At 36.9% G+C, this 20,575-nt stretch overlaps 1 protein-coding gene across 1 annotated transcript in view; it reads left to right on the top strand.

The window, feature by feature from the left end:
- Positions 1-20,575, top strand: part of OCA2 (OCA2 melanosomal transmembrane protein) — a 149,422-nt gene that overhangs the window by 57,675 nt on the left and 71,172 nt on the right. The window contains exons 13-14 of the mRNA XM_072352357.1: positions 1,102-1,240; positions 9,119-9,251. Of these exons, the coding sequence (XP_072208458.1) occupies positions 1,102-1,240; positions 9,119-9,251 (272 nt within the window). The remainder of the gene's footprint in view (positions 1-1,101; positions 1,241-9,118; positions 9,252-20,575) is intronic.

A 20,575-nucleotide genomic window follows, 5' to 3' on the forward strand; every position in this document is an offset into this window, starting at 1 on the left:
GTTATGGTCATGGTATTGTGTCAACTGGTACAAATGGGCTAGCTCTACTGTATAGCACATTTCAACTGCATAATTTTACACTGTTAGGGGAAATAAATATGTTTTCATACAGTTATTTCATTCTGGACTTTTTATCTACTGACATTTGTATCGGCTGACAGTGCTTTTTCCAGTTTTGAAATTGATACTCCTGGTGACAGAGTAAGTGTGTTAAGTTAAGCTTTTGTGCTACACTTTTCTTTTTGAAATATAGGTTTTAATAATATAGACTTAGAGCCATAAAGCTCAACTCTTCCTTCAGGGAAATGACTGGCAGTGCTGCAAGGAATGAGATTCTGAAGATGAGAGCTCACTGCCCAGGCTTTTCCATACCCCATATTAAGTTGGAAGGGGCAATAATATAAGCATAGCCCCTTGAAAAACAGAGTGGATTTTCTCTTTTATTTTCAGGGTTTTACTTCAACTGGTGCACTGTGGTCAGAAGTGGGTATTCAGTTCATGTGTTCCCAAATCACCCTGGCCTTGCACCTTAACTTCAGTCTTTAGGGAAGGGGGAAAAATGAGAGAAGAATGAACTAGGTAAACCTAGGCTGAAAACAGGTCTCTGATATATGAATCATGGCTGATAGCTATCCTGTCCTCTGCTTCTGCTCCCCACATGACAATCAACAACTGAGGATGAGCGCAGAGCTTGTGGTTGCCCGTATGTTGGTGTCACCTGGGCACCGTTGCTTAGGAAGGATATAATGAGGATGTTGTTTTAAATTTGAAATGCAACTTTCTGTAGAGTCCAATTCTTGGAATAATTAAATGCTTCTAATCAAATGCTTTTTAAAGCACATCAATTTCATTGCCATTGACTATTGCATTATAAATGTAAAATATATGCATATTTTACATTGATAGTTCTATAATTACTGCAATACTTATATAACTAAAAGTTCAGTCATGCACACACACATAAACACATACACATATTAATTTTAACATCTTCCCATTTTTCCATTGGAAGAACTTTGTTTTGTAAATTGTATAGGTTTTAAGATTTAAGGGAATTTGATCATTGGGTAAGATGTTTATTTCATTTTCTTTACACTGCAGGCTTTGTGAAGTACTAAATCTTGATCCGAGGCACGTCCTGATTGCAGAAGTAATCTTCACAAATATTGGGGGGGCTGCCACAGCTGTTGGGGATCCTCCAAATGTGATTATTGTTTCCAAGCAGGAGCTGAGGAGGCAGGTAGGTACTGCAAGCTGCTTTTCTGCTAAAATTAAGTTCTGATACTGATTTATGCTGTGATGAACCTTTTATTCCCCAGACGGCCATATGAACAGAACACAAATCATTTGTTCTGCCACACTATTTCTTTCTTACTAGGACGATCAGACAGAGCAGAGCAATCTTCTGGGGGCAAAACTGTGATGAAGAATAGACTTCTTGATGAGGGTTGAGAATACTGGTTTCCTTTCTTTATTTTGGGGGATTTTCCTTGTCAGTGACCGAAACAAATGCAGAAAGTTTCAAAAATAAGAAATGGATGTGAGAAGGAAGATGAAAATCTAAACCTTTTGCACATAACGAGTCTTCTCTCAAATTGAAATATATTGAGATCACTCAGTTCCTTCTTAGGACTTTAAAAGCAGACATAACTATCCACACATACCACCCTCACACCGTGATAGGTGACATTACTCCTGTAGGCATATCACATGCAGCCCAGCTGCATGTGGTGTCTTTATCCTCCAGCTACGGCCCTTTGGGGTATGGAGAGCTGAGTGGGGCTTCTGCCATCCAGCATGGGCACAGCTGTTTCCCACCTTCTTCCACCCAGTGGTATCGCCAGGCTACACTGGGGGATTCTAACTTCTCTTGCCTCTTCTGTTTGTAGATAAAATTGTTTCTTCATTATACTGGGTGACTTATGCCAAAGGAAAGGTTACAGTGCCAGGTGCTGGGTGCGACAGAAGCACTCCTGACACATGCCAATAGAAATGTGCTGATCCCAGTACTTTCTCCCACCTATATGGCCGTCTCCACCCTGTAGGAACACCAAGCATGTGTCTTTTATTTTATACAGGTGTCAAAAACACCAAATAACTTTGTCATAAATGCCACACATAAATTCAAAGGAATTTGATAGTAGCATATGGGCTAGTATGAAGATTTCCATGCAAGAGGATTGAGGGAATGAGGGATTTTTACTATTATATATATATATATATATATTTTTTTTTTTTTTGAGTCAGTTGTGTTTCTGTTGTGTCAAAAAATATGTATTTTCTAATTAACTGCATACATTCAAATTATTTAAGTACTATCCAGGTTGGAAAATGTCTTTGAGAGTTGATAGTGTTGAATTAATTGTTTACTCTCAAAATATTTGAAAGGTACTGCAATTAGCTTTGTTGAACTGTGACTTTGGAGACTGTAATATTCCTCACTAAAGATCTGATAGCTAATTTTTACATTTTTAAATTTAAAATCAGTCCAATTATTTCAACTTTCTTTTCTAAAAGAAAGTAATTAGTACCTGCCACAGAGGTCATTTTCCAAAATAGTCAGGAACTCATAATTTCCATAGAAACTTTAGCTGGGGCCATAAGCACAGGAAGCAATTAAGCCATCACATTGAAAGGAAACAAATTGTTATTTTACTTGAACATGGTGCTGATAATTTTAGGAGGACTCAGATGTCTAAATACTATAGCAAATGTGACAAATGCAGAGTTCCAAAGTCTGTATTTGAAGCAATCAGAAAAACTTTGCAAACATTTCATCTCTGGATTATTGTTAGATCTGTGTTAGTTTGCAGAAAAAAGCACATCAGAAAATAGACAAGACCATGAGACTTATCCTTCTTTTCTATGTTCTTACATGTTACATCTCCATAAGTAAATGAGAGAAGGTCAAAGACATATCCTTGACTCTGAGGAGGCATCTCTTCTGTCTTCACTGTTTTTGTCCCCATTGCTTATAGCTCAGGTTGTCTAGATGAGATCTGCCTGGGAGTGTGCTAAAGCAAGAGTGAGGTCAGGGCAGGACCATCTGGATTCCTTCAGTCTTTGCTATTGGACTGATTTCTCAGATCCTGATTTTGTCCATCCTCATTAGCAAGCATCCTTTTATTCAGTAGATGAAATGTAGATGTTGTCTTGTTAAGGAAACTAGTTATAGTAACAGGTGCTGTGGGGATGAGATATAGGATCAAACCCAAGCCTGGATTTAAAATGTATGGAATGCCTGCTACAGTTGTATCAAGTATAATTTCACGATTTTTTTTTTCTTTTCTTTTTTTGGAGTGTTTCAGGGGTAAAAATTCTTGAATTCAATTGCTTATTTTAGTGACAATTTGGAAACACTACTTTTTTGAAGTGTCTATTCCTGTGTTTCCTTCAGAAAATTCCTTTTTTTTTTTTTTTTTTTTTTTTTTTTTTTTTTTTTTTTCTTTTGGGCTTTCTAGACGTGGGTTTTGCTTTTGTATCTTGACATCTAAAAGCAGACTGGTGAGGCATCATTTAAGTTTACTTTCTTAGTAAACCTTTGTTTGTTAAATAAACACAATGAAATACAGTCTTGCTACTTTGAGTCCTATTACTGTGTCTTAATGTTAGAAATGCTTTGCTCTTTGTTTCCTGTAGTGCTGGAGAGAGTTTTTTTTTTTTCCCCTAGGTTCATGTCATTTCAAAAAAATATTTTGAGAGATTATTTGTGTAAGATTTGTATTACAAGTTACTCATTAAAATATAAGAATAAGTGTGCTTATTTTTCTTCAGACAAAAATAGATGCCTAAAGGATATTTATTCATTTATTTATTTATTTTGTAGTAGTGGTTCATTTATAATGCTGGCATTTCCCCTACCATCATTCCCGGAATCAGTGGAGCATTTGCATAATAGGAGAGGAAGTTCTTCTTACTTTGGAATTGGAAGAAGTCTTAAGGATACCATTTATGTTGTGGTATTAGGCAAGGAAAAATTATGAAAATAAAGAGCTTTCATTACTAGCAAGTGGAAAACTCAGTGAATTCAAAAATTTTCAAGTGCTTATTCCTTTCAGAATATTATTCAGTGGCCATTATTAGCAAAATTGTATTTTTATCTTGAAGTGATACATGCTTCAAACTTTGGGAACTTTATTTTAAGCACACAGCATGGCAAAAACTGGTTCGAACCATTCATTGCTTTCAGAAAAGTCCTCTGTCTTTGGGAATTTCCTGAGTATCTGCAATCATACCTTTGAGGTCAGAAATTACTTGGGCTCTAAGCTTAGGATATGATTACAAAATCTTAAGAAAATGAATAGTAAAGAGGTTTCCAGAGGAAAATGGTGTTTACTAGTGTTTTGAGCTTTAATATATTTAAAAGTGATAATGATAAGAGCAAAGACTATTTTAGCTTATGCTAGCAACTGAATTATATTCTCTTACAGGACTGGCTATTTATAGTGTTGGTATGAAGCACGATAAAGCTTCTGCTTTTTATAAGATGTTTTAAAAATATTTTGGACATTCAGAATTCTACTCAAAGTTATTATTACTATTTGACATGAATTCCCCAGAAAATGAACAGCCATCAGGATCTCCTGTCCTGCATTAAAGAAACTTTCAGTCTTTGGGATGAAATTTATCATGCTTCAGTGTTAGTTGGTTATATTTCAAGACAAATTGTGGTGCCAAATATTTATGAACAGAAGTAGATAATTCTGACCAGTAGAAGAGAGAAAGTCCTATATATGAATCTGTGAACGTATTTCAGGCACTGGCAGATTGTGAAATGGATTCCTATAGCTTATTAGGCTATTCTTGTTGAGTTTGCTGGATACAAACTTGGTAAAACATTTAATCAATTTGTAAATTGCCTGTTCTTTTTGTCAGTGTTTCATTGATTCCTTTTCTCAAGAAAGATGAAGCCCTAGGTAAGGTACATGAAGAAAAAAGTGTGGCCTTATGGCAGATTTCAGATTTTCTTCTCATCTCTGCATGTAGTAATTATGAAAGAGTACAGTGCAAGACAAAAAAAGGGTGCTCATCTGTATCTGAGATAAACATTACCTTTATGTAACTGTGTTAGACCATCAGTGATTTCTTTCTCAGCAACATCATGAATGTGTCCTTCTGAGACAACATAAATCTCAGTCACTTGACTGGAAGGAATGCTTAAGCCAGTGTTGAAATAATAAATTACTCTCACTCTTCCTCATGTTATTGGCTTTAAAAAAATGTAATGAATGGCATTCTGAGTAGAAGTACAGCATTTACTGACCTCTGAATTACTGCACCTAGCTACATATATATATATATATTTATCTTTGCTCTAAAGTGGTTGCATTGTTCTGGCAGAGTCTGAATTACTAGAAAGTGATTTCACACGTCCAAAAACAGTCAACCCCCAGCCTCCCACACACCCTCGGACAAACAACCACAATAGACCAGGATGAAAGAAAGCCGATGTTTACGGAAAACAGAATAATGCTTCCTCCTAGAGTGGAATTGAAATATTTGACTTTGTATTTAAAATAAAGCATACAAAGATGCCCAGTGTTTCAGCTTCGAGTCTGTAGGCATTAGAACCTTTAGGCTGTTGTTTTGCTAAAATGAAATCTTTAGATTTTCATTGTTGTCCGGGAAACAGGAGAAATTTAACACAATCAGCATAGCCTCAAGTAAGGGACATCTGAAGCGTGCACTGTATTTATCTGATGGATTGAAATCCACTGGAAGAAAGTATTTCTTATCTATTGTGCAGAAAATCTTTATGAAAATCATATTTTGTTGTATGCAGCAAACATGTGGAGCACTTAGAAGTGCTTTTTATAAATGCTGAACCCTGGCCCCAGCAGTGCAGAGAACTCAGGAGGTACAAAAAACACATGGAGCATGAATATTTGCTCCGAATAGATGTTGCATGCCCTTACTAGAGAGTGGGCAAGGGAACAAGAGCAACTGACTAAGTGTGCCACAATCTTGGGATCCTCTTCTATGTCCTTTCTATCTGTAGTACAACATAAATCCCTTGTTACAGGGCAGCAGGAAGACCAGGGATCTCTGTTGTGATAGTTTATCTGTCAGAATAACACAGCAATGCATCACCCCATGTGCCCCCATGGACCACTCAATGTGGTTTTGACATTCTCCTTCCTCTTCTTCCCATTCCCTTTCCTCTTTTCTATTTTCCTTTTCAGAAGATAGCTGAAAGTTCTCTAAGAACTTGCCAGTTGACTGCTAATTATCTGGCAATGTCTGGTGTGAAATCTACCTGTACTGGTCATGAAAACATATTCTGTGTACTGGAAACATATTCTGTGTAGCTGTGCTAAACACCCAGCCCCAAGTATCAGAATGTGCAGAAAACTGATTTCCACCATGAGACCTTTTGACATGAGGAGCAAAAAGGATTCTACTTGGTGGCACTCCTTCTCATGTACAGGGTACAAGTTTTACAAGGTGCAAGTGACCATCAGGTTTCATTTATATACACTGACTCTTCAGTATCATTGGAAGTAGGAAGCGAGGAGGAAAGCTGAGAATGAGGTACAGGAAGAGAATTGGATCCAGTCCACAGAATCACAGAATAACCTGGGTTGGAAGGGACTTCAAGGATCATGAAGTTCCAATCCCCCTGCCTGGCAGGGCCAACAAACTTTCACATTTACTAGATCAGGTTTCCCAGGGCCCCATCCAGCCTGGCCTTGAACACCTCCAAGGACGGGGCATCCACAACCTCCCTGGGCAGCCTGTTCCAGGACCTCACCACTCTCCTAGTAAAGAACTTGTGCTATCATGAGCAATATCTCTGTGTAAACTCTTTACTGAAATAAATGTTTTCTATGTCACAAAATGATTTGTTTCAGCTGAATTGGAAAGCTGTTTTGCAGTCAAAGCAGTGCAGCTTAAGTCTGAGGAAGCTCCCAAATAAAATAAAAGCTCTTGATGTCAAAAATTAAGTAGGCTTTTTTTTTTTTTTTTTTTTTTTTCTTTTGTGATGGTGTCTGCAAATCACTCTTAAAGTCTCATTTGTGTCAGCTTTTATGTCATGAACTGTGTTAATTCTAATTTTTAAGAGTTTGTGACCTCTATCTCATTTCAATTCCTTTCAACTATCAGTCAAACATTCTTATTAACCTCATTGTTTCTGTTTTTGAGATTGATGTGATTCTCCTTTCCACAGAGAAATTTGTTTTGTGGGTTTTAAGCAGCACGTTTCTTGTGCTGTATCTTTTGTTTGAGAGGCTTCTGCATTGCAGCACTTTAATAGCAAAGTACAATTATTTTGCGTTAAAATTTCTTTTTGATATTCAGAACTTCCAGGCAAATGACTGTGTAAATCTTAGCGACTGTGTTAATAGAACTGACATGAAACTTACATTCCGTTACCATCTCATGGGAATATCACCAGCTTGAACTCCAGATTTTCCAAGGATTCTTCAGGTTCCTATTTCTTTTCTTTCTTTCCAATAGGAGCAATTAGATTCATGCCTGAGTATCTCTGAAGAGAATACTCTTCCTGGAAATAGATGTTCTCTTTTGCAACATGAACACATTGCTGCCAGTCTAAGGAAGATTTGTGACTGGTTATCGGCAGTAGGTCAGGCGCAAATGTAATTTTCCAGGCTTTGGTAACTGTAGGTTGGGAACATTCCGACCATCTCATCTTACTGTATTGCTCCTCAACCAGCTATTTCCTGGTCATTTTGTTATTCAGAAGATAACATATTTTTTTCCAGTCAGCTTTAGACATAACAGTTTCATACTTTTGGTTTTTTTGAATCATGTGGCTCAGGTGTACATATTGACGCATTAAATTTATTTAATTGTGCTTGCCTGCAAACTAAGGATTTTATTTTTTTTTCTTAAACAAAAAACTGCTATCTGCCTATGAAAATTCTGTATGACTCCACTGAGGTGGGATGGGGAAACAATGACTTTTTCAATTTTTAAACTGGAAATATTTCCGTACATTATTTTACTAGGAGGCAATACAGAACCCAGATTTCCCTAGTCCCTAGTTGTCTTAACACACAGGAGGTAATATCAACTTGTGCTGCATGGGAAGCTGTTTTTGTTTTGTACTGGCATTACAGAAGGGTCTTTAGGGGGTACACAAGTATTTGGTGCAGTGCAAGCCACTCTTGTATAAACATAGGGATATGGCACAGGTAGATCCCATTACTTTCTAGAGGCCTTAGGAAATCAGTGAACATTCTGAAAATTCAGTTTGGACAATCTGAGTTATTCAGTGCTTTGGTCATGCTTTCTTCCAGGTGTCAATGCTCTGCCAGGGTCTTCATTTCAGACAAATGTTCTGTGAAAATAAGACAGTCCCTTGCTATCTGTACTTGGACGTGATCCCTCTTCAAGTATCATGACTAACTTGTTTTTGGGAGGCCAGGCCTGACTAGCTAAAAAAATTCCATCCCAAAAGCTAACCTTGGTACTATGCTACAGTGGGTGTATTGCAAAACTGTGGAATATCTCAGTTGAAAGGGCCAGGAAGTCATCTAGCCCAGTGTCCTACTCAAAGTGTGGCTAACTTCAAAATATTAAGGAGAGTGGTTAATACTGATTTTTCTAGTTTAAAACTGAAGCTTTTCAATGTAACGTGTTTACTTTTTTTTGAGAAACTCATAATTAAAGGGATTTATTCTGGTAAATTTAAATAAATATATTTATTATACTTGAAGAAATGCTGTTGAGATACACTATTTTTACTGTGAAAAATATTAGGGACTTTGTTTCTGATAGGATTATTGTAAAATCCATATTGTTATCTGTTTGGGACAAGAAGTTGGTCATTAAAATTTAACTATTTCTATGATTTGATATAATTTAAAATGAATTTAGAATGATTTAAGTGATGATTTTTTTTTTTTTTGGTCTGTTTTAGGAAACAAAAATATACTTCAGAATAACTTGTAATGTTATTTTTGAGCTCTCTGAATTAAATTGTGATGTAGCTAGTTTCCTTGAAGCAGATGAAAAGCAGCGCGTATTGTACTAGGGAACTTTATTGCTTTCTATTATTATTGATTTCTAAAGTGCATACAGTTGAATACTTTTCCCTGTATACATTACAGGAAAGTAACTGATTTTTAATTTGTGGTTTCAATTTTATTTCCAGGGATTGGATTTTGCAGCCTTCACAGGACATATGTTTGTTGGAATCTGCCTTGTTGTTCTGGTCTCCTTTCCTTTTCTTGGACTTCTTTACTGGAACAAAAAACTGTATAATAAGGAGCCAAGTGAAATTGTTGGTAAGTGTGAGCATTAAAATGCATTTATAAGCATTACTTTGAATAAGAATATGTCTCAAACAGGAACTTGACACTGTTTTCTATGGTGTCCTCAGAGGGAAGTGCCCATTTTCCTTCAGACTCTCAATATCTAATTTTAGTCATAATTGTAATTTGTTTTTTAATCATGACATTTTCTGACTTCTAGAAATTGATTTCTTTTTCATGTGCTAAACTTGAGGTGTTCATACAACTTATTAAATATCTTTCAAAATATCTTTCATCATTTATAACCAAAAGCTTGAACACTGGGGTGTTCTATATCACAAGTACCATATGCTTAAGGTGCTAAGTTAACAGCTTAACTTCAGAAACATGCCCTGTTTCCCAAATGACAGGCACAGAGCACTGATGCCATTCCCTCGCTACTGGTTTTCTCCCAATGGATTTTTTCATCAATCTATTCCTGGTTTGTGGTCAGTGAAGGTTGTTTCTTAAAGAGTAGGGTAATTTTTCAACTTTTCCCAACTGTAACTTTATCTGCCCTATCATTTCTATAGAAAAATTAAATGTGTCTCTTCTGTATATTGTTCCCTTAAGTAGTTTCCAGAAGTCTTGATAAAGCTGATTTCACTGACATTTTCAATAGTTGTTGTGTATGTCAGTCCCCTTTTGTCTGTGCTTTCATGCTTTTCTATTTGGTGATTTTTAATTTTTTTTTTTTTTTTTTTTTTTTTTTTTTTTTTTTTGCCATTAATTTCAGGCTTGTGTTTGAAAAGTGAAACTCAATAATAATTGCCAAATGTTCAGTTTCTTTATGTGGTGAAAGATATCTCAGGAAGTATGATTTCTTAGTAGGTCTGTACAAAGGTAGCTGAATATAGCTGCTTCTTTTACAGGATTGTTGGTTTTTCATTGGTATAGTTATACCAAGCCAAGTTATACCTTGGCTCCATTTGTAACCCATGGAGGAAGACAAGCCTTTCTAAAGCATAAAGTAGCTGTCTGAAATAGAATGAATATATTACATCCCCTGAAACTTTATTTCTCTCTTTTGAGCACAAAGGGAGTCTAAGGTGATTGAGTGGTATAGAGCTTCATGATAGGTACCTAATTTAGGCAAGATGAGTACCACTTAAGTTGAGTTGCTTCATCTCAGAGTAAACTAGCTTTAGGAGTAAGATTTTATTAAAAAAAGATAAAAGTGACAGTCTGCTCTAACCACTCCATGTCCTTCTTGTGTTGGGGTCCCCCAAACTGGATGCAGTACTCCAGGTGTGATCTCACAAGAGCAGAGAGCTTTTATTCATTTCTCATTTGCTGATAAAAGTGATAGCTTCATGGACATTTCCTTGAATAACTGGAGTTGTTATATATCTAGGTTATCTTTAAACATATGAGCTTGCAAGGTGTCCTGAAATAAGCATTTTCTATGCAGACAGAAAATTCATTTTATCAAATAGTTTATATTTTCTTTGGGCATAGCAGCATTATTTGCTGGACATACATTTTAGAAAATAGATGCATATTTTCTTTCTATAAAATCCAATCTATAAAATTTTAAGCCTTTTTTATTTTATTTTATTAGTCAAATACACAAAATTACTGTTAGATTACCTTGGGCTGTACAATTTTTTCACTGACTTATTTTTGCCAGAGCAACATTGCATACTTTTTAGAGGCTAGTATATTTCCCTCAATTAATCTTCTGTTAATCACTGTTACTTGCATCTTAGTACGTTCAGATGTAGCTGCCTTATAATTGGTATACCATGTGTCCTTTCTCATAATCAGCAACTCCGTTCTTGCTGCAAAGCTAATCAGTAGCTGTTCAATTAGAGTAAATGCTAAAGCAGTACTCTTTCTGTTGAAATTTTATGTGAAAGAGAAAGCAACAAACCCAGACTTCATTAGGAGGTAGCTGGAGCAATTTGGATTTCCAGAAGGAGCATAATGTGTTCCAAGGTGCTTTAAGGGGTTCTTCCATCTCAGATGGTAACGATTCTGTGATAACTCAAAATGGCTTGTTTGAAACAGCTGTTCTAATCAGCTAAGTATCTGCCTTTCCTCATTCTGTCCCTGATTAGCAATTAAGCAAGATATGTGAGACTTACCTGGCATATTATTGTCCCAAGATTGTTTCAGTCTGCTATGTTCCTTATGCTTTTTCTGATATTTTTGGGCTATGTAGCCAATTGAGGTCAGATAAGCACTAATTTTAAGAACAAATAATGCTGTTATGCTGATGATGAAGTGATATATTGATTTCAATGCTGTAGGCTACCAGTATTTTTAAATTAGTGGCTTTTGAACTGAGCTTTAGCACTTGTACAGAAGAAAAAGGATACATTCCTTCCCCAGCAGTACCACTTACCTGCCGTGGCTTGAAGCATAGCATATTGCGAAAGAAAAAAAGGGTCTGAGGAACTCAGCCATGAAAGACATGAACTCAGCTATGAAAGCAAATTCTGAGCTATTGTGAGGACTTTTTCGAGTGTGACTTTCAGTTCACAGAACTGCATCTTGTTCTATGAAGTTGGAGAAGATGCTAGAATTAGGGTAGGAAGCTCAGGCTTGAAAGGAGCATGTATCCTGTTTCCCAGTAGAATATGTGAGACAAAATAAAAATATATGAGTGACAGAGGAAGTAATGTTGCTGTTCTGGCCCCCCAAACATTTTCTTACTTTTAGTCAAAGTTATTACGTTCCTTACAGGTTAACCATGCACTACTTAGTCCCTTGGAAGCATGACAATACACTGTTCTGTTTCAGCTATCATGATGTGGAGCTGTGGACTACAGTGCCTAGGAAGATTCTTTTCCCCAGAGCACTGGGTGACATGTAATCTGGTGACAGTATTATAATAATAATATTTGCCAGAGAATTTAAGTTTTCTCTTAGTGCAATGACTGATTTGGCACCACAGTCTACTGTGTTGCTTGCTCATGTTCCTGATCATTTTGCTAGCTGAAAGAGAGACATGCTTGTTGAAGCAGGAGGGACGATGACAGAGCAGGGAGCACATTATCCTTCAAATGTAGCATCAGCTACATCTGTTTGCAGCAGCTGGGAAAACACTGTTATGATAGTAGGATTGTATGTAACGCCTACAACAGAAGAAATTTTCTAATTAATCACTGTCGTATAAAGTACTTCATATGCGGGGAAAAAACCAAAAATGATACTGTTATCCTCTACATGAAATTTGCTAACTAGGTGAGTGAGCAAATATGTTTCTTTTTCTATTTGGAACTTTGCAGCTGCTTCTCTAAGGGGAAAAAAGGGGAAAGTAAGAGGGGGAAAGAAAAACAGGTATAAAACTGTCATTATTATTCTGCTGATGTGAATGCCCCTGCCTTTTGGAGTTCTGAGATGCCTTGGGGAATGAACCCCAGGACAAGTGGTGTGGGACAAGTGGTGTGGGTTAAAGGTTAGAAGCTTTGTTACATTTTTGTGTCATAAACTGTCTTTCCTGCTGCTGGAGGAAGAAGTTTCCCTTCCTCTCTGAGCTATGAGGCTTGCCAGGGTTTCAATCTGGATATAGGTTGGTCCTAGGCCAGCTAAGCACCCTCAAGCTAGAATACCTTTGAGATGATCTTTCAAATAGATTCATAGATTATTTCTGGTTGGAGGCATAGTTTGTCAATCATAGTTTGTCAGTGGGCACCTAAAAGTGCTGTAAAAAAAAAAAAAAGAAATTTAAAAATTATTTAGTTGCATCAATTGCATCAAATTGATGTGGGTTAAAGTTTTGTATTTTGCTTGGTCTTGGAGTGTTCGTATGTACTCTCTCTCAGACAAGGCTCTAGTTTACTCGAGGGGCCACTCCCAAAGACAACTGTTAGAAAATTACCAAAGGTTTGGAGTCCTGAATGATGCATTGTCCCTCCAATACTACCTTGGCTAGCAGTGCATCATCCAGCACTGTTGCATGCGTTCATGCTGGGGCCTACAGCATGCTGTTCAACCTGTGGGATTAACAGTGGTGGAAAACTACTGTGATGATAATCTGTAGGACAAATCCACTACTATTTCAGACATTTTCAGTTGGAAAAAAAAAAAAAAGCCTGCATAGAATACTATGTCTAGGGTCTCAAGGACAAGGCAAGAGTAGAGCAGTGACACAGGGTGTAAGGTGTCATGGAGCATCAGTACAGCTTTGTGTGCTAATTTGCTTCAGCATTTAGTCCTATTTTAGTTAATAATGTTACTAATTTATTTGGTAACAGTAGGAACCGTTTCATGCTGGAATCAGCGAGAGGTAGGTCACGTACATAGCTGGATGAAATACATCAGTACATCTCTTTCCTGTGTAATGCAGGTGTTTTACTAACTGCCAGTAAAGTATTTCTGGTGTTTAACAGAGCTATTGAAAGCAGTGGGCTTGCCTGACTTGGAATCAAAAGTAAATAAATACAGGTTATGGAGGTTCAGGTGACAGATCCAACAGGCAAATTATGCAGAGAATAATGACCAATGAAAGGAACACTTCAAGATGTTTTCAAGCATTTTGCTCCAAGCTAAATCTAGTTGGCAGTTGAGCAGTACACACTGCAATTAGCTGTCCTCACACAAAATGCTAAACTCATCACAACTTCTTGTAGACTTCTTTTACAATCAGTTATGATTGAACTCATATTGGGAAATGTTTCTCATGCCTAGAATTGAGTTTTCTGCTTAAAAAAAAACACACCACAACACATCACAGAAGAGAGAGATCAGCATGTTTGTGTGCAAATCGATATATACCTTTGGGTATATATTTTAATTTATTCTCCACATTCCAGTTTGTATATTAAAAATGAATAGCTAATAGTGTATGGCATAAGTAAAAAATATTGCTTTCTTAGATATCGTCTTGGAATCTAAAATCATAACTTCCTTATACTTTCACTTTAAACTAAAGTAGGACTTTCAGCTTTGACGGGAATAGATAGTCTTATGCTCCTTGTGGACCTGCATGTTCCTTTTTTGTTCATGTAGCTGCATCCTTGAGAGTTGTGTCTTTATGTTTGAAAATGCTGAAAAACTGAAAAAATTTTGGTCTTTTATTATTGTCACTTTCAATACGTCTTCTAATAATCAGGAATAAAAATAATTGTAGTTATTTACTTTACATGGATCCCAATTTTTTAAACGTGTTTAAAATCTTCATAAGTGTCCTTTCTGCTGCTTTAGAATTGATGGATTATCCCTCTTGGAAAGAGAAAAATGATGGTTTGTCTTTTCTTGTTTTCAAGTGATAAGTCAAATATTCTGACATTGCAGAGTAAGGGAAATATGACAAATACATATTGTTTTCCAATTGCGTTGATAATGCCACCAGCACAAGAAGGCTGCTGTAATATGACTATACCTGCCTTATTCAGGAAGAAAGTATAGTACAGTACAGTGATATTTGAAAACAATAGAGAAGAACTTTACATTTTTATTTCATACATTCTTCATAGATGGAGTCAGTAAGGTCAAGTTATAAAAGGAGGTAAAATCTAAGGAACCTTCAGTTTCTTTTGTAGCACTTCTTTCCTTGGGTCTTTGTGTGCTAATACAGTAACTGTGGCACAACTGAAGAGGTACACACTTGTCAGGAAAACCTGGGTAATCTTTAGCAGTGCTTTAGTGGAGCAATGTCAGTTTTCACTTAGATCCTCAGATCTTCCTGGAGCACACATATTAAGGGACCAATTTAAGTTAATTTCACACATGCTCCATACCTGTTTGCTGCAAAGAGCTTTCACTCATGATTTTTTCATAAAAAAACATTCAACCAGTTGCTAAAGGGTATGGAAAACCTGAAGTGAGCTTCATTTTGCCTTGAGGTGAGCACTGTTTTCTCTAACTTTTGGGTTTTAAGAGGTATCCTCTTGAAGCTTTCTCTTTTCAGAATGGTGGGAAACTCATCTTTCAGATGAGCTTGTAGAACTGTTTTTTCACAACCCCCCCCCCCTTTTTTCCTTTTTTACACCTTTTTTTCACCACCCCTGCTATTGAAATAATCTCAGTAGCTGGCTGCAATACATTTTGTGATTGGTGGGTATCTGCATCTATCCACTTCCAAGCAGAGGAGTTAGTTAACTAGAGACTTTTTCTGTGTGTGCACATTAACGGAAAACACTGCCTAATCAGAGAACCATAGAATGGATTAGGTTGGAAATGCAAATAATTTCTTCCTAACATCTAATCTAAATCTTCCCTCTTTTAGTTTCAAGTAATTCCTCCTTATCCTACCATGAGCAGACTGTGTAAAAAAATCATTTCCCTTTTGTTTCTCCTGAACTACTGGAAGGTGTCAATGAGGTCTTCCCTGAGCTTTCTCTTCTCCAAGCTGAACATGCCCAACTCCCTCATCCTTTCTTCATAGGAGAGGTGCTCCAGCCCTCTGATCATCTTAGTGGCTCTCCTGTAGACCTGCTCCAACAGCTCCATGTCCTTGTGCTGGGGGTCCCAGGCCTGGACACAGTACTGCAGATGGGACCTCATGAGGGCAGAGCAGAGGGGAGCAGTTGCTTCCTTTCCCTCAGTGGCCAGCCCTCTTTTGATGCAGCCCAAAGAGCAATGAGAAAAGTTTCTGGTTAAATTTTTAATGAGAAGGATACTTCCTGTTTTTTCAGCTTTCCAAGCAGTCTAAATCCCATGGCTGATTCTGTCTGCCCCAGCTTGCCCAGAAAAAAACCCCTGAGAGGTGACTTCTGTGTGTGGTACTATCTGAGATGCCCTGCAGTTTTCTGCCTGGGCTTAGTCTGTATATCCTTTGCCACATCTGCGATGCTGTGCTGAGCATCTGAAAATGCCCTATGTGTCTCGGTGAGCAAATGGGGCTCCAGCAATCTAACAGCTGATGGATATAAATGCTCTGTATTGCTTTATGCAGCACTGTACAGATTTCTTGCATTCCTTTGCAATTATTTAGCTGAATCAGACAAAATGTATTTTGTTGCAGTTTTGAAGACCCTACAACATTTGTGGCTCTGCTTACCTATATCCACGTGACCAGTAAACTGGCCAACTCAAAGAAATAAAGACAAGGACAGTTTGGACTTCTTATTTTTCAGAATTAGAGCTTGTTCTTGTCTCCCATAAAAGGACACTGCCTCTAGGAAAGAGGAATCAATTGTTGAGCTGGAATGTCTCTTGAGGTAAATTCTTTATATGCAGGCTTCACCTATCTAACTTAGTTCCTGTGCTTTTAAAATGGAATTAATGGTTGCTTACTTTCTAATATTGCTAGAAGGATTAATTACACTAAATCAGGGATTTAAAAATTTTACCTTAAGTTATAGATATTACTATTACTAGATTAAACTATAATTCCTGGTACTTAATTTCCTTTTCAATTAATGTATTCCTGTTCTAAGAATTTAGCTAAAAAAAAAATAATTGCTTTGCTGAAAAAAAGTTAAGTGAGAAGAGCATCTGGAGAAAAAAAATCCATGTTCAGAGGAGCACGCTTTGCATTTTGTTAGTCACAGCCCAAACTTGTCTTGCTTTCAAAAAGACAGATAATATATTTAGGGCACTTGCCAGTTAAAAATTGCAATTTTATGATAATTCTTATCACCTCAACAAGTTTGGTCATGCTCTTCTGAGTATCTTCAATTAATAACACTGTCCTCTGCAGATTCTGAGACTGGGAATTAATTACACTCAGTTTGGAGGATGTCTTCTCTGTTATTGGCAGTCAGGTGGGAGGGAATGTGTGATTAAGTGAAAATCAGTCTGACTATTAGTCGGTGCAGTGCAGAAAGAATATGCATTTTGATGAAACAGTGTTTTCTAATATGCAGAAAACACTACCTAAAATGTCACAGCTCTGGTCTGTAGCAGATATTTCATTAAATTAACCAGTCTGGGGGTTCAGGTCTGTGCTTTCCATGGTGAAATATGCTAAATGACAAAACCAAAATAGATTGGCAGCATAGGGATTGCAATCTTGCTTATCCTTTTGAATAAAATCCCTCAAAATATATATATATTTTTTGAAATGTACTTTCTAAAAAAAAAAAAAAAAAAAAAAAAAAAAAAAAAAAAAAGAAAAGAAAAAGAAAAGAGTGCAAGTCTGTGAAATATACTGATTCTAAATATATAGCATCTTACGGGCTTTATGAATGTACCACATGGAGATTTTGGTATTATAATGGAGTAATACGTTGGTTAGTTGACTGATTGCCAGTGAAGATAACCCTTTAGTAAAAGAGCCAAATGCCCTTTAGTAGAAGAGTTTTACCCTTTACCCTTTAGTAAAAGAGTTCAGTACAGAGCCAAATAAGTGTGCCCTGGCATAGCATAACCGTTGTATCCCATCTACGGAGGGGATGGGACTTATAGAGATATGGAAATGAGATGCAAGGCTTTCTCACTCAGTACCAGCCAAATGCTGCCCTTGTACTGCCTTAGCCATAGTTTAAAAGTGGTTGATAAGACCCTGCAGTTGTATTACACCTTTGTCCATCATGTCTAACACAATTTGTTGTAAAAGATCGGAAGCTCCCAAACTATACGAGTTGCTACCTAATCCAAGATGGAGGGCTAGATAAAAGCGCAAGTTTTTCTGAAAAGGTTCATTGCTCTCAGTGACCTCAAGGATTTTACATTGTATTTCCTTTGAAACAAAAACTACTGCTAACACATATGTATCACCTAGTGTCATAGAAGGCTATTACAATGAAAGTGCTCCTGAAACTGAAATAGGAGAAACTTTCTGTGGGATGACCTAGAAAACCTCTTTAGAAATTATTACTGCTACAGGGTCAGCACTGTGAAAAAATGTATTGACTGTTCTGATTTTCGAAGGTCATGTTGCTCTGAAGTAAATTTCACAGTAGGTCAGATGTTCACATCCTTGGGATGTTTAGAAAACTAATGTCTGAGCAAGCAAGCATGCATTTGCAGCACATAAAGGCAAGATCAAAGCCACATGAAAATACACACATTTTTTAACACAGATGACAAAGTATTAGCTCGACCTTGCTGCAACTGGAGATTAACCCCACAACACTTCAGACATGGAGCAGGAGTGTGAAACCCCAGTAAAGCTGCATTCTGCTGTTTTTGTTTGTGGCACAGATACATGTGATGTTAGGCATCCCTTTTCAAATGAGTTAAAATAAAAATTCTCTGCGTGAAAATACCCAGTAGGGTTCTGCTTCTTGGTTAGAGAATGAAAACTTCAGCTTTCTTCCATTAGCAAAATCCTTGGTTGTGTTTCACTTGAAAAGGATGAAGGAAATGTTACGGCAGGGTGAACATATGTCATCATGAACAGAAACAGAGAGAGACTTTTAAAAAGAGTACTAGGATGAGTGATAATGGTTTTAAACTGGGAGAGAGGAGATTTAGGTTAGATGTTAGGAAGAAATTCTTTACTCAGAGGGCAGTGAGGTGATAGCACAGGTGCTCAGAGAAGCTGTGGTGCCCAATCCCTGGAGCCACTCGCAGCCAGGTTAGATGGGGACCTGGGCAGCCACGCCTATGGCAGGGGGCAGGAAGGCAAGGGGTCAGAACTCAAAGGTCTTTAAGGTCACTTCCAACCCAAACCATACTGTGACTCCATAACCAGAAAAGGTGTTGCAAAATGACAAACTGGGTAACAATTTTTTGTGTACATTTGCCAGAGAAAAAGATAAAACCACACTCTCATGAACTGATGATGAGAAACAGGTTCAAAGCCACAGTCCATTTGACTTGAAAATTGTGCATGAGAGCAGAATGAGAAGGACCATTCAGATGTTGAGAGTAATTTCCCCCTTTTATCTACTGAATTACATACAGAGGATTCTATCTTATCCAGTCCAGGGTAGCATGTGAGGTAGTAGAGCATTTCTTTCACCATGAATTGTCCAGGAATTCTTTTCAAGTTAAAAAAGTTTTTTTTTCTAGTGGAGTTGCACAGGAGATTATGCAAGAAAGCCATGTTCCAGCATTTCTCCATTTAGACTTGCCTGTCTGTAGGAAAGAGTGGCTGATATTTTGCCACTTGCTTCTGTCATAAACTGCTACTTAGAGTGCTTACAAATTCAGAGACTTAAAATTTACTGATTTACTGTTGACATTTTATTATAGAATAATTTCTACCATTTCTGATGTTTCAAATATTTTTATGCAGATTTCACATCCAACTTAATTCTCAAAAAAGATTTATTTATTTATTTTTTCTTTGTTTCCTGGAGCAGATAGGTTGTGGCTTATAGCTCTGTCAATTTCTTGCTTATGTCCTGGAAGGGAATAGAAAATCACTGCTGATTTATTTGTGGATGTCACAAGCTGTTGCTGAAAAAGTAAATGATGTCCAGGACCGGGTGTCTGCACAATTTCATGTGGATAAGCAGAACCCATCCATGTTTTAATGTGAAGTAGCATCAGATTACGCTCCTGGAAAGAATCACCAAATATATTACAAAGGAAAATGGTAGATCTTGTATCTCTGATTCCTATGGTTCAGGTACAAATCCTTTTTTTTGTAAGAAATGCTTTAGATGAGCACAGGTTGTTTAATAACCTGGCACAGTCATTTAGCTTTACATAATGAGTTTACATTTCCAGCCGAGGCAAAGAATACCATTTTATTGGCTTGCAAGCTGTGTGCTCATCTGTGGGTGTGAATTGTACAAAATCTTAGTCAACTGCTGTTCATCAGCTGCTCGGGAAGATTATGATGGCAATGAACATTCTTACATTTTTCCCTTCACGTGTCTGAGTTCTGTCATGTCTGCTTTCCTCTTATGGTTAATTATTACATGATATGCTCTGTATTATCACTATAAATACTTGGTCACAAAGGTAGAGAGTATACTAAATGCATTTAGTACTCATTGTGTTACAAAATACCATGAACAACTAGGGATTTGCAGTAGTAAATATTATTGTCACTGCTTACATCAAAATGTGCTTAAATATTTCTCATTATTTACTCTATTTTTTATAAATAATGCTTATAGATTGTATATGCAGGACAAATACTTCCACATCGATTTCTTGAGATAAGTGTAATTTGCACACTAAATATGGATCTTAAGATATAAAACCATGAATTCTTGACTTTTTTTCTTCAATGACATGAAATTTGAGGGGAACGAAATAAAAGGTTGAGGAAGTGTCCTATTTGTCAGTTTGGATGTATATATTTAGACAGTTTCTGAATTAATATTCAGCTTTCATATCCTTAGGAATCTCCTGTAAAATCCAAAGGATATTTTTTAGCATGACCATTCTAATGCCTGTTGTTAACAGGAGTGAGCACTTTTCATTCAGTCTTCAAGACTTTGATTTTACTCAAAAAAAAAAAAAAAAAAAAAAAAAAAAAAAAAATCAAAACATGCTCAAAATTATAACACTCTGGAGACTGATTT

This window comes from Excalfactoria chinensis, chromosome 1, assembly GCF_039878825.1.
Source record: "Excalfactoria chinensis isolate bCotChi1 chromosome 1, bCotChi1.hap2, whole genome shotgun sequence".
NCBI lineage: Eukaryota > Metazoa > Chordata > Aves > Galliformes > Phasianidae > Excalfactoria > Excalfactoria chinensis.